General features: G+C 40.8%; 1 protein-coding gene across 38 annotated transcripts in view; it reads right to left on the reverse strand.

Annotated features, from left to right (window-relative positions):
- Positions 1 to 15,036, reverse strand: part of MADD (MAP kinase activating death domain) — a 170,675-nt gene that overhangs the window by 117,103 nt on the left and 38,536 nt on the right. For all 38 annotated transcript variants that reach the window (XM_077461046.1, XM_077461019.1, XM_077460995.1 and 35 more), the window contains exons 2-3: positions 13,311 to 13,452; positions 9,166 to 9,720 (exon numbers count right to left, since the gene is read on the reverse strand). In XM_077461046.1, coding sequence (XP_077317172.1) covers positions 9,166 to 9,720; positions 13,311 to 13,372 — 617 coding nt within the window. In that variant the 5' untranslated portion in view covers positions 13,373 to 13,452. The remainder of the gene's footprint in view (positions 1 to 9,165; positions 9,721 to 13,310; positions 13,453 to 15,036) is intronic.

Genomic DNA, 15,036 nt, shown 5'->3' on the forward strand with positions numbered 1-15,036 from the left:
TCATGGCCCTGGCTGCAGTACACATGGGCCGATTGTTTGGTGGTTTCTATAGAACCAGACGATGCCGCCCGACATTCGGACCACATATAATAAGCTTAACAGGGTTGTAATGTAACAAGACACTTGCGCCTTGGTGGTTAAATGGCAAAACATGTTTGAGCAGCTGCTGTCCAGTATTGCCCCCACTAGTGGGGCAAGAGAAATATAAAATTAAATAATAGACAGAGCCTGCTCCTCAAAGTGGAGGGCCACCCTGGAAAAAAAAAAAAAAAAAAAAAAGGAATTTTTTTTTTTTTTTTTTACTTACCAGAAATGCCTGTTGCTAGGCACATAATCCTAATCTTCCTCCTCCGCGGAGATCTTCTTTCTTCTCTCCTCGTCACGGTGTCTTCTGGGTAATGGGTCGCACTGTGTTCTGGGAACTGTGTGTCCCAGAACACAGCGCGTCCCATTCACAAAGTGTTGCGCGACTCGCGCATGTGCAGTAGGAAACAGGCAGTGAAGCCGCAAGGCTCCACTGCCCGTTTCCCTTAGAAAGAATGGTGGCGCCGGGACCCAAGAGCCGAGGGACGGGTCGGCCTTGGGCAGCCGACATCGCGGGCGCCCTGGACAGGCAAGTCTGTTTATTAAGTCAGCAGCTGCAGTGTTTGCAGCTGCTGACTTTTTTTTTTTTATAAACGGCCCTCCTTGTTAACACCAATTCCTCTTATAAAATGTACCCAGTTTTTATACTTGTACACAATATTAATCTAGGATAATTGGATACAACATATGGCTATATATCGACATGACTGATCCATAACTAACATGAAAGCATAATTTGTAATAATAATGGTAATTTGGTTTATACAAATTAAGCAAGCTTGTTAGTTAAAATGACGATACCGGATTCATTAATGAAAAAAGACAATAATAATCTTTTAAAAGGGACAATAATACAATTAAAGAGCATGATGTGATAAAAGTGCAAAATAATTTTATTTTTATAGTGCAAGAAAGTGCTCTAGTGCTCCGTGTCCCAATGAAGTTGGTGATCCTCCTCCTGGGGATGGTGTAAAATTCCAAAAACACCAGATGAGTCGGACTCCTTTGCCTTGCAGCCAAAAAAAAAAAAAAAGTCAAACGAGCCTGTAGGTCAGGGATATGCAATTAGCGGACCTCCAGCTGTTGCAAAACTACAAGTCCCATCATGCCTCTGCCTCTGGGGGTCATGCTTGTGGCTGTCAGTCTTGCTATGCCTCATGGAACTAGTAGTTCTGCAACAGCTGGAGGTCCGCTAATTGCATATCCCTCATTTACTGGGGACCAAACCCAATGCCGTAACCTCCGGTATTACCTCTGTGGTGGGTATTATCCAGTTGTGGCTCCGGAACTTCAGGGGCAAACCATGTGCAGCTCGGTAATAAAGTAAAGAGAGCTCCTCGTAGAGTAAAATCCTTGTGTTTATTTGTTAAAAACAGCTTACAAAATATAAAAAAGCTGTGATAGTGACAGGACCTGCATTACTAGTGAAGCCCTCAGTCCGGGCAGTAGTGGAGACGTTATGTCTATTATAAACACCACATCTCCAAGGGCTTCACTAGTGATGCAGGTCCTGTCACTATGACAGCTTTTTTATATTTTGTAAGCTGTTTTTAACAAATGAACCCGAGAATTTTACTCTACGAGGAGCTCTCTCTTTCCTTTATTCTCCCTCTAGTTCAGTGGTGGTCAATGTCTGATATAGGGGGCCACTGACATCACTATACACTGAATATAATGTTCTCTCTTAAAAAATGACTTGTGACATCTGAAATTTCTCATGAACTATGCAATCCATGGACTAAAGAGTTTGGGGGGGGGGGGGGGGGGGGACTACAGAGATCAGTAACTGGACTCCTCTGATCATTTCTATGTTATCAACTTATGCCCTGTTCATTGCAGGGGCCGTGAGGGCACACACAGCAAGTGCCAAATGTCCGCATTGTGTTACTTCAGAGCCCATAAAAACTGAGGCCTAGGCATCTATACGACTCATTGAGGGATCCATACTGCTGTACTGTCAAACAATACCTTGTAACAGTGAGGTGTGGATGGGTTGGTTTCTCAGGTATGTTTTTGTAAGGCACATTTGTGCTCTTGTGGCCTTCATTTTTGAATGCTTGTTTGTGTGCTGCTGCCTTTGGCGCTTTGGTTTTATCTGTTTACAGGTGCATGCGGCCCCTGATCATACAAGTGTCATGGAAATATAAACATGAGCTTTACCTGCTGCTTTCACAGAGACAATGGAAGCATTCACTGGTTGCCCAAAGAAGAACTTAAGCTGGGTTTACACATTCAGTTGTTTTCTTTCAACCAGCGCGTTGAACAAAAAATAAATTGACAACAGATCCCTACATCAACAATGTGTGATACAGGGATAGTTCTCATTGTACTACTGTATTCTGGAAAAAATAAAAAAAAGGGACCCCCAAGATAACACTGATCAGTGCTTGCAGCCATTGGGTTTCCAACAAGAATGTTCGACAGAAGCCCATCGACAGACCAGCTTCTGATGAACAGGCAAGCAAACATGTAACGAAAGTCGTCTGGTTCCTTTTGTGTGTACTCGGCTTTATACCAAGGATTAAAGAACCTTAAATGTTTTCCCAAACATTACCGGAGGACTGCAGTGCTTGCATGTTTTTCCAATGAACAAAAACTGCAATATATACAGTATAATACATACACACACGCCACAGGCTATGGAGCCATCTAATCTTCACATATCACAGTACAAATAAAAAAAAAAATGATATATATATATATATAATGAGACTTCCTCTTTATTGTTGTCTGAGTAATTTGCATACCTTTTATTACACCTTATTACACCTGCTCACTGAATGTCCCAAAAGAAAAAAAATGTTATATGTAAATCAGTCAAAGAACATCCAAACTGATGTAACTCATTGCAGAGAGACTATGAATAAACTTACAGTGCCTTAAAAAAAAAGTATTCATAGCCCTTGAAATTTCCCACGTTTTGTCATGTTACAACCTAAATCGGAAATGTATTTTATTGGTATGTGATCGACCAACAAAGTGGCACATAATTGTGAGTTGTAGGGAAACTGATAAATGGTTTCCAATATTTTTTGCAAATACGTGAAAAATGTGGGGTACATTTGTATTCAGCCCCCCCGAGCCAATTCTTTGTAGAACCTCCTTTCACTGCAATTACAGCTGCAAGTCTTTTTGGAGATGTCTCTACCAGCTTTACACATCTAGAAAGTGACATGTTTGCCCATTCTCCTCTGCAAATTAGCTCAAATTCTGTCAGATTGGATGGAGAGCATCTGTGAACAGTAATTTCCAAGTCATGCCACAGTTTCTCAATTGGATTTAGGTCTGGGCCATTCTAACACATATGTTTTGTTCTAAACTATTCAATTGTAGCTCTGGCTGTATGTTTAGGGTCGTTGTCTTGCTGGTAGGTATATATATATATACACACATTATATACGTGCGCGTGTGTGTGTGTGCGTGTGCGTGTGTACACACTTTATAACCTAACCCTTAAACTTCTCCATAACTTTATCTCTGACCTGTCTGGTGTGTCCTCCAGCCCTCAACGTCTGAGGGCTTCACAGAACAGCTGTATTTATATTAAGATTAAATTACACACAGGTGGATATTTACTAATTAGGTGACTTCTGACAGCAAATGGCTCCATACACACAAAACATATCAGATATTTGTAAAAAAAAAAAAAAAAATTGATTTAAAAACCATGTTTCATTTTCCTTCCACTTCACAATTATGTGCTGCTTTGTGTTGGTCTATCACATAAAATCCCAATAAAATACATTTACGTTTTTGGTTGTAACATTTCAAGGGGTATGAATGCCCTGCATCTGACACACCATCATGCAAAACTAAGGGCTAGTTCATACTTGTGGTGCTCTCTGACGAGCGATCCACATTCAGATCACTCTCCAGGGAGCATATGACAGGCAGTGAGGTGGTGTGGCATAGCCTACTCACTACCTGTTAGAACCCCCTAAATGCCAGCCTACCACTCAGAAATGTGAAATGCACAAGGTGTGGTGTGGTTGCAGCACCGCTCCATTTACTTGAATGGGTCATGCTCAGCAGGTGGTAGTGCCCAGACGTGTCATTTCTGAGGAAGAGCAAAGCATGGTGGCCACAGCATGCTTATACTCCCAGATGCCGTCTTCTCACCAAAAGGGGGGTGGCCCAACTGCAGAGTAAATAAACCCTTTAGGTCTCCTTGTTTATCAAGCAGAGAATGCGACATTCACCATACATTTACTTCAGGTGAATTAACAGTAATTTAAAAAACATATGCACCAAGAACATACATCTGCAGTGAAGGTCTAGTAAATGCCACATTCACTGCTTCATAACCATACTTCCCTAGTAATGAGTTCCTCAAAGTTGAACTCTGGCAAGTAAAAAAAACAAATAGTCCCTTGCCATTGGGCTCCCCTGCACTGCAGGGGAGCGTTTATTTTCTGCGGAATTCAACTTAAACATCATTGCTCCACACATCTGATCAACTAGTGCAGAAAACACCAAGACTTCACATTAACCTTCTCAGACGTGAGGTGGAAAAAATAAAAAGAATTCTACTGCTGCCGACGGAAGCGCAGAGGTTACTTGGCCTTTAAAAGTGGAATTGCAATCCAAATGACTTTCTTGCACAGAATATGGAAACACAGGAACCTCAGTCATAGCTTTACAGCCATCTTTGCCCTTATTTCACAGAGTTATCCTAAAAAGCCCCCCAAACAAAATGTCTGCATTCCTGACTGGGCAGGCACCTTTCACTGGTAAAGAAAGTGAAAAATGAACCCTGAGATGACCAAATATTGTCTAATTACCAGAGGTGCGTGTATTCTTCCTAGAATCTTTGTGTGCTTTGTGTATTACTTCCAGATCTGTGCAGTAATCCAGTGTGAGACTTCCTCTGTGCACGAGCTTCCTGTAATAAAGACCGACCACCCTCCTTGTGCAGGGTGACTGGTCTTGTCCCCTCCCCTTCTGTGCACAGGCCATGTACAGCCCAGGGAGGTCACTGCTACTTTTACAAGATAATACCCACATTTGCAAAGGCATTTGGTGCACACAACGTGAATTTACATTCTTTGTGACTATTGAGGAATAGAATAAAGATTATGTGCATCTTTAAAGTGGTTGTAAACCCAGATGTTAAAAAAAAAAAAAAAAAAAAAAAAACACACACACACACACACACACACACCTGACAAAAGACATCATGAGCTAGTATGCATTATGAAATACTTACCATATAACGATGCTGTTGCAGCGGTCCCGACACACTACTGTGACCGGCGAAATGTCATCCCAAAGTTATTTCTGGGTTTGCGGGCTCCGGCACTGGTTGGGTGGAGCCGCGATGTCAATTCCGCGAAAGCTTCCGGTAATGGTACAGCAGCTGAAGAAAAGGCACGAGCAAGCTGCTTCTTCAGTGCCCATGCGCAAATGATGTCGGCACATGCAGATATAGTGATTATCTCCTAAACCGTGCAAGATTAGGAGACATTCACAGTACCTACAGGTAAGCCTTATTATATATTTAAAGTGATTGCAAAGGTTTTTTTTTAAATAGTAAACATGTCATAATTACCTGCTCAAGGTTTTGCATAGAACGGCCCCAATCCTCCTTTTCTGGGGTCCCACAGCCATGCTCCTGGCCCCTCCTGTTCAGCGAGTGCCCCCATGGAGAGCGAATTTTCATGGGGGCACCCATGCAGGCATGCTCCCGAGTCCTGCTGCTGCAACCATTGACAGATACCCCGTTTACCCGAAAATAAGACCTATGGTGATTGTCGATGATTGCTGCAATATAAGCCCTACCCTGTTTCCCCGAAAATAAGCCCTACCCTGAAAATAAGACCTACAAGGACTTAAACTAGGGCTTATTTGGGGGGTAGGGCTTATATTGCAGCAATCATCGACAATCACGCTAGGTCTTATTTTCGGGGAAACAGGGTATTGGCCAGCTCCCGTGTCTTGCACTTTGCAAGAGCTAGGAGTGCCGGCGGGGGACCCAAGGAAGAGGGGCTGCTCTGTGCACAGAGAAGGCAAGTATAACACGTTTGTTCACTTTGAGAACCCTATAAGACAAGCTATACCTATATAATTATTCATATCAACACAGAACCACAACTATACAGTTGTCACACTATACAAGATGCGTCAGCAATAACCTCACATTTTGAGGAACGTGTTTTACAACCTCTGCAGTTATTACAAATGTAATTCCCTTTCTTATTTATTGCACAGATCAAGCCACAGGCTATGCTGGTCAGAGAACAAGAAGATTGCTGTACTGGTTGTGCCAATGATTCATTGCAATATTTATATTCTTCTCCTTACTAGCTTGCTGGCTAACTGGATAATGCTCAGGAGCTGTAAAAGGCAAAACAATAAAAATCAGATCCCTTCTCCCACCTAATGACTGGAGGGTCCGGTCACTGAAAAACAAAAATGTAAACAAAAATAAAATAAAAAAAATAAAATGGTGCAGGTGAGCCACAATGTATCCCACTTTGTACCAAAATTTGCCGTTCCGAACTGGCAAATCTCCAACTGCTTGGGAATTACAAGACCCAATATAAACTGCCAGTGTTATTTAGTACAGCGGTCCCCAACCAGTGGTCCATGGAGCACTGATGGTTCATGAGAAAAATTTGGTAGCCCTCAGGGGTTCTTCCGCAAATCGACATTATGGCGGATGTATACCATGACATGAAATAGGCAGACGTTAGCCTTCCAGGGACCACACGGAACTTGTTTCCCAAATTAACTGGCTGCACTCGTACAAGGCAGCTCCATGATTACATGATTTGATGAGTTTGGTTTGGAGGAACTTCAGTGATCTAAACCGTCTTAAAAACTCAACCCTACTAATATCTTTTGAGATTAATTTAAAAAAAAAAAAAACCTCAGGACTACATACAGGTCTTCTGGTCCAAGTCCAAGTACCTGAATTAACAAATGTTCTTTAAAGCCGTATTAAACCCAAACATTTAATATATTGCTAAATCATCAGATTTGGCGGCTGCATTCGTTCTTTTATTGGCGCTTTTCTCATCTGATCTGACCATTAACACTTCCTGTGTTAGAGCGTTTACTCTGCATGAAGGAGCAACAGAGACCACTGGACAGCAAAATCATCAGGAGTGGCCAGAGGCAGACTGACAACTCATGGGGCCCCCGGGCAATAGGAGTTTATGGGGCCACACAGTATACACATACAGAATACACATACTGAAAAGGTACTGGAGAGGCGGGGCAGCTATAATCTTGGGATTAAAAAAAAATAAAAAACACACACACTGATTTTTACATACGGTCCCTGGTTTTATTGAGGCTGGCAACCCTGATGGGGCCCCTTAGTGGCATGTGGCCCTCAGGCAGTGCCTGAATGGTCAGTCCGCCCCTGGGAGGGGCATGTTAGATGTACTAACAGATTTAAATTAACAAAATTGAAGCCAAATTCCAGCCGCTACTTCATAAGCAGTTAGAGCAGGGTGGATAAAAACTGATAAAAATCTAATTTAAAATAAATAAAAAAATCCCTTTTTTTTTTCTTATTTTATCAAATGTATTTAATAAAATGCATTTGGAGTAAATATCTATCTAAAGATAGTTTTCTATTTAACTAACATTAATAATTTAGTTTATTCAGCATGAAATGGAGTTAAGTAGCATGAGGCTGTATATTCTGCAATATTTACATATTTGGTAAACTCATTCAATGACTCCTGAGATAACATGCACTACCAGCAAGAACGAGTCCTTATATTTAAAGAGCACCTGTCATTTCAGATCCTTCACGGCAGCACCCGTTAGCAGGCATCCACTCACCTGCTGCTGCCACCTCCCTCACCATTCAGGGGATAGATTTGGATGTTGGCGGGTGTCAATGGACACAGATCAGTACTGTTTGCTCTGGTGCAACGGTTTAGAAGATATTCAAGCCAAGAAGCAATAGTTAAAAGTATAATGAAAGGCAAAAGTTTTTTTTTTTTTTTTTTAGCTTTGGCTAGAGAGGAGAGGGATTAGAACGCCTTTCAGTTATTATTACTGTCTGTGTCCCCATTAGGGACATTCACCCTCTCCATTTGTTCTGCTTAACATTATCATTGAAAGTAAAAGTAAAAGAAAGTCACAAATTTTAGGTTGTCCCCAGAAAAGTAGGGAGGGGAAATCTTCATATGGAGACACTAGTTCTGGTGATCTGGGGGGTCCCCAAGGAATTCCCTTAATTTTCAGGGAATATCCAAAATAGGACACAGATGGCGAAGAAAAAAAATTGACAGGAGTTATAACCCTCCCTTACTTTTTCCAAACTAAAAAAAAGTTTTGCCTACAGTTCTCCTTAAGGCTGGGTTCACACCGCTGCGGGGGGAGATCCGGATGTGATTCGTACCGCAAATCACATCCGATCTCCGTAGCGCTGCGAGTTCAGCCATACAGATAGTATGGCTGAACTCGCAGCGGTCCCGCAGCAAACTCGCACGGGACCCTTTTTTTTCGTCCGCAACAGAATCGGATCGCATGGGCGTTCACACCATGCGATCCGATTCTTGTGCGAGTCGGCAGATCGCACTGCGATATGCGATCGGATCTGGGGGTGTCATTAACATATCATTGACACTCCCAGCCGTTCGCATAGGGCAGTGTGAACTGCCGGCGGGAGTCGTGCGATGCAGGAAAACGCCGCGGATTCGCGGCGTTCCCGCATCGCAGCGGTGTGAACCCGGCCTAAAGCAACTGGTATTTAAAAAAAAAAAAAAAAAAGAGTCAACTTTTTTTCCTTTCTTTTCTATAGTAGGCTAGTATTTCCATTAGAACAGGTTTATGTTAAACAGGCCACACTGGTAGAATCAAAATTTGTCAGATCAACAAATTCCATAGCAACTCTGTGGAAAACATTGATCGCTGATAGGAGTGGAGGACAGGTTTGGGAAACACAAGCAAAGCTCAGATCTGTCACTGGTCTTGTCACGATGGAATGCTAGATAGGCATTTATAATAACCAAATACATTTCACACATTTACAATCATAGTTGCTTAGCACCGGTTACTAATCTGTTGATAATAAATATGAATAATACCACATATGTGCCAAGATGCCTGGTTCTTCCTTACCTTTGGACACCCTTGGATATTCCAGCCTTCTTGCTGACCAGCCTATCACTGCAGCAGTCCACCAACCTCTTGAGCGTATAGAGACATTCCCGGAATGTAGAGAAGAATGGATAGTGACTGATGATGCAGAGAGATGTCAGGGTGCTGTTACGAGAACGCTGGACTCCTTTAGAAAGCCGTTTTTGGTGAGGAGAGTGATTGATATCGGATGCAGACTCTGCCTGTAAAGGGTGGCCACCATCAGAGCCCTCAGACCCATTCTCCGAGGCTGGCTTGGGCTGCTTGCGGCTTTTGTCTTTTGGAATACGTTTCTGAAAGGAGCGGTAAAAGTTGACACATATTCCGTATCGAATAATTCCACTGTCTTTATCAGTAAGCGTGAAGACGAAGGACGTGTCATCTCGTAAGCTCATGCGCTTCTGTCTCACACTGAGACATCCTTCCGGCTGGCAGAAGAATACCACATCAGGAGGCAAAGGAAAGTCATGGTAGTCCTCTAAGGGGTACCTGCGGAGCAACTCCGGAGTTTGAGCAATGCTGTCACTGCTTGGCTGCCTGATGTGAGGAAACAGACTTGGTTCACAAAAACAGAACAGTTACAATGTAAAATACAGCAAGCAAAGGGGGGGTAAGGGAGAAAGTTAAGAGGACATGGGATGAATTTGTGGGGGGGGGGGGGGGGGGGGGATGTAATTTATAAAGCGTGGAAAGTTGTCTAATGCAGTGTGACAAATGGCAGACAAATTTATGCATGGGTCAGTAAGGTGTACATGCATCTGCTGCGACTCTGATTTATGCATCTAAAGGCAGAGTTTTACAGGTGGAGGAGTTATTTAGAGAAGTTGAAAGAGTAAGTCTAGGTTCTCACACATGGTGCGTTTGCGATCCACTGTGGTTGTCAATGCAAAGTTAACGGCACCCCAAATGCATCACAACGCAGTACAGGTTTCCTGCACCAGATGGCATGGTACAAAACTACCATGTGATCCAGTTGCAGTGAGGCTCCAAAAAAGGTTCCGGCACTTCTATGGTGCGATTTGAGCCTACTCAAAATGAATAGGCTCAAATTGCACGATGCTGTTCGCATCTGAATTGCAGTTAATGTGTGAACCGGAGCTAAAGGAAACACTGTACATCAAATATCAGTTTCAGAGGAACCCAAAGAAAAAAAAAATAATTGTTGCAGAATTGTCTCAAAAATACGACACGACTGAATTTACTCCAACGCGGAATCAGTCTTATTTACGACCACATTTCTCATCACCGATATGGAGGTATTTAAGAATTTGTCACAATATTAATGCCATATACTGAACATGTCACAAATGGAAACTGCTTGATTTTTTTGAATGCATCTCACAAAGCATTGGATCAGTACAGCCGTCAGGAAATTCGGATTTTCAAAAGGTCAGTAGTGGCAGTCTCCATATTCTCTCAGTACAAATAAAAAATAAAAATAGGGTACATTTGAGAGAAAGAAGCAATCACTGAAGTCTTTTTTGGAGATTTTTTGTTCCCTTCAGTGATATATTTCAAGTCTCTAACCTGTAACACATGACGTGATAAGGAGTTCTGCTTTTCCAACACTGGTTTCATTATTATTTTTGTCACTCAAAAGTAGGGCAGGCCATACATTATGCAATTTTATTTCCTTCAACCACAGGTTGAAGGAAAGAAAATTGTTAAAATTTCCCCATCAACACCGACACCGTTGATGGTGGAATTCCTCTTGCAGCACTATTGTGTTATGCTGGCGGAGAGCTTCCCCACCAGCAGAGTACAATGATAACTGCCGGCGGCTGCAGCGATCAGCAAAAAAAATACCACCTATGCATGTTTAGTGCTTTTCGCATTTTGCAGATTTGCACTACAGAACGTGTACCATAGGAAAGCATGTTAAATGGACTGTAGTGCAAATCTACAAAATGCAAAAGTAACTAAAAATGCATAGATGTGAATCAGGCCTTATGGTCTGAGTAGAAAAGCCTGTCCCCTGATGGCATTGTGCAGAGAAGGACTCTTGCTCTTCTGTGGAAGCAGCAGTTGCTCTGCAGAGGTCCAACACAACCCTCTGCCGAGTCAGAACTAAAGCTTTGGGACCAGCAACACTCATGCACCTTGCAGATTGGAGAACTCAGACTCGGCAGTGAGTGTATCAGACCTCCGAAGAGCAACATCTGCCTCCGCACAGGGAGCAATGGTCCCTTTTATTTTTTGCCAGTACTTTTGTTTTAAAGCAAAAAATGGGTTGCGCTAATCATATATGAATAAAAATGACGTCACAAATATAGCTCCACCCAATGCACCATTCTAAGCAATTGGGTGAAGTCATATTTGTGACATCATTCCGCATGAGCAGGCTAGGTGCTGACCACCGCCGTGCGTGTTATTAATGTTGATGTTATTAATGCTGATTTTTATCTTCATTCTCGTAAGTATAATTTGTGTGGTTTAAATAAATGCCCTTTTAAATGAGATTTCCCTCTTTTATCCACACATATGGGGCGTTTATTACCAGCTGACCGCCATGCCATTTGAATTTATGGAGTCATCAGTATAAATGCCAGTGGAATAGACAATCCTTCCAGCTTGGCTACCGAGTCTGTTTGGATCAATTGAGGAGTGTGTGATCTCTATAACCTGAGATCCACAATTTATAGTAAGCAGTGTGTATTTGTGGTGAAGGGATTCGTTTGAGCACTTCTAGTGCTATGGATGCACAGTTTTAACCCATCACTGCAAAGCATCAAAATTCACCATAAGATTTTCACTGGACACTTTATTTTCTTTTTTGTCGATTATGTGTCATGTTTATTTAAACCAATACATTGTTATTTAGTTCTTATATGATTAGCGCACCCATTTTTTGTTTTACTTGCCTTATGGTTCTTGTGTTCGGACTATATGGGCTGCAGCTTTTTCTAGAGATATAATGGATTATCTTTATATTATATATATATATATATATATATATATATATATATATATATATATATATATATATATATATATATATATATATATATATATATATATATATATATATATAAATCTTTTTTTTTTTTCACAATGTGCATTGATTAGTTTAGTTTTAGCACCGGCCAATTGTTTCACTGGTTGATTTATTCTCAGAAGTAGTAATCGGGATAAGCGCAATATTTCTTTATATATTTTTATTCAGTACTTTTGTTTTGATGCATTTTAAATGCCTTTAAAGTTGAACTACAGGCAAAACTTTTTTTTTTCTTTGGATAGAGCAAGGGAGGGGTTATAACCCATCAGATTTTTTTATTCTTATTTTTTTGCCACTGGTGTCCCATTGCAGAGATTTCCCTTCACTTCCTGTCCCACAGCCAAACAGGAAGTGAGAGTAAATCCCTGCAAATGAAGAGAATTCTTATGAACCCCCAGGTCAACACAATTGGTGCCCCCGTTGTAAGATTTCCCCTCTACAGATTTTGGGTTGTCTTTAGAAATGTAATAATTTCCTTTCACTTTCAATAATGGTAAACAGGACAAATAGAGAGGATGAATCTCCTTAACGGGGGCACAGCAATAAAAATTGACAGGGGTTCTATTCCTTCTGCACTATATGCAAAACTAAAGTTTAGCCTTTATTTATACTTTAACTGATTTAAACTGAAACAAACACTGGCTTTTACATTTTGCAATGGCAGCCAGATATGGCAGCCCCTTGTAACTCTCTCAGGACAGCGAGTTAACCTCAATTCACTGAGCAATGTAATAGTGATACAGTAATCAGAGCACAATTTAAGGAATGTTACAGTGTACTGTTCTAGGAATCATCTTATACAGAGAAGGGTGACTTCCAAGTTCCAACAAATAAAGGAAAAATGACAAACATGTTAACAAAAGAAATCAATTGTACAGTTATTATGACTCTGGTATAAAAGGTGCCAGGGAACAAATGGAATATTGATTCTTGCTGTAATGTCCTCTATACTTCTACTGTATATTCTGTAATTACCAACAATAAAAAGATTCTATGGCTAAGCAGTGAATTATTGCTGACAATCTTTGTGTGCTTTGGTTATATACACAGTAATTAAACTGCCCTAGTATTGTCTGCTGTATTCCTCAGAGTGATAAAACGATTACATAAAAAAAAAGGAACCATGGCTTACCTTGCGCCTATGATCACCAGGTAATCCAGCAACCTGGGACATGGCTTTTTCTTCAGCCCCATGGTCCTACCTTCCTACTGAATCATCTCACAGACTGCTCAGATCACTGGACCATCGCTGACCAAGAGACACCAGCAGGAACCTTAAAACACAAAAGGAAACAGCAAAATATATAAGTACATTTCACACAGATCAGTCTTATTATATAAAAATAACCTCAAACACATGGCTATAATATTTATACAGGAGATGTCTTATTTGACTGTACACCCCAGTTCTGAAATCTACACAGCTCTGCCACAGAGCACAGTCATGTCTGGCAGGGCAGGAGACCAGATTTTTCTGTGCTGTAGTTACAGTGATTGTAAAGTTTTTTGGTTGTTTTTTTTAACCACTTGACCACTGGGCACTTAAACACCCTTAATAACCAGACCAATTTTCAGCTTTCGGTGCTCTCACATTTTGAATGACAATTACTCATGCAACACTGGACCTATATGAAATTTTTGTCCTTTTTTTCCACACAAATAGAGCTTTCTTTTGGTGGTATTTAATTACCGCTCGGTTTTTTATTTTTTGTGCTATAAAAGAAAAAACACAGAAAATTCTGTAAAAAAATGAATTTTTCTTTGTTTCTGTTAGAAAATTTAGCAGATTAGTAATTTTTTCTTCATAAATTTTGGCCAAAATTTATACCACTACATATCTTTGGTAAAAATAAGTACAAATTGGTGGATATTATTTGGTCTTTGTGAAAGTTATAGAGTCCACAAGCTATGGCGCCAATATCTGAAAATTGATCACACCTGAAGGACTGACGGCCTATTTCAATTCTTGAGACCCTAACATGCCAGAAAAGTACAAATACCCCCCAAATGACCCCTTTTTGGAAAGAAGACATTCCAAAGGTATTTAGTAAGAGGCATGATGAGTTTTTCGAAGTTGTCATTTTTTCCCACAATTCTTTGCAAAATAACGATTTTTTTTACTTTTTTTTTTTTTTTTTTTTTTCACAAAATTGTCATATTATCAGTTTATTTCTCACACGGCATATGCATGCCACAAATTACACCCCAAAACACATTCTGCTATTACTCCCGAGTATGGTGATACCACATGTGTGAGACTTTTACACAGTGTGGCCACATACAGAGGCCCAACATGCAGGGAGCGCCATCAGGCGTTCTGGAGCACCCAGGACAATTCTGACATTTCTCTCCTACATGTAAAAATCATCATTTATTTGCTAGAAAATTACATAGAACTCCAAAACATTATATATGTTTTTTTAGCAAACACCCTGGAGAATACAATGGTGGTCTTTGCAACTTTTTATCTCGCAGGGTATTTGCACAGTAATTTTTCGAATGCTTTTTTTTGGAAAAAAAACAGTTTTGTGCTTAAAAAAAAAAAAATAAAAAATAAAAAATAAACAAACAGTAAAGTTAGCCCAATTTTTGCATAATGTGAAAGATGAAGTTACGCTGAGTAAATCGATACCTAATATGTCATTCTTCAAAATTGCACACGCTCGTGGAATGGCGCCAAACGTCGCTACTTAAAAATCCCCATAGGCGACGATTTAAATTTTTTTTACTGGTTATATGTTTTGAGTTACAGAGGAGGTCTAGGGCTAGAATTATTGCTCTCGCTCTAACGTTCGCAGCGATACCTCACGTGTGGTTTGAACACCGTTTTCATATGTGGGCGGGACTTACGTATGCGT

Source organism: Lithobates pipiens, unplaced genomic scaffold (genome assembly GCF_037356315.1).
Source record: "Lithobates pipiens isolate NorthernLeopardFrog02 unplaced genomic scaffold, aLitPip1_a1.2 Scaffold_10, whole genome shotgun sequence".
In the NCBI taxonomy this organism is placed as follows: Eukaryota; Metazoa; Chordata; class Amphibia; order Anura; family Ranidae; genus Lithobates; species Lithobates pipiens.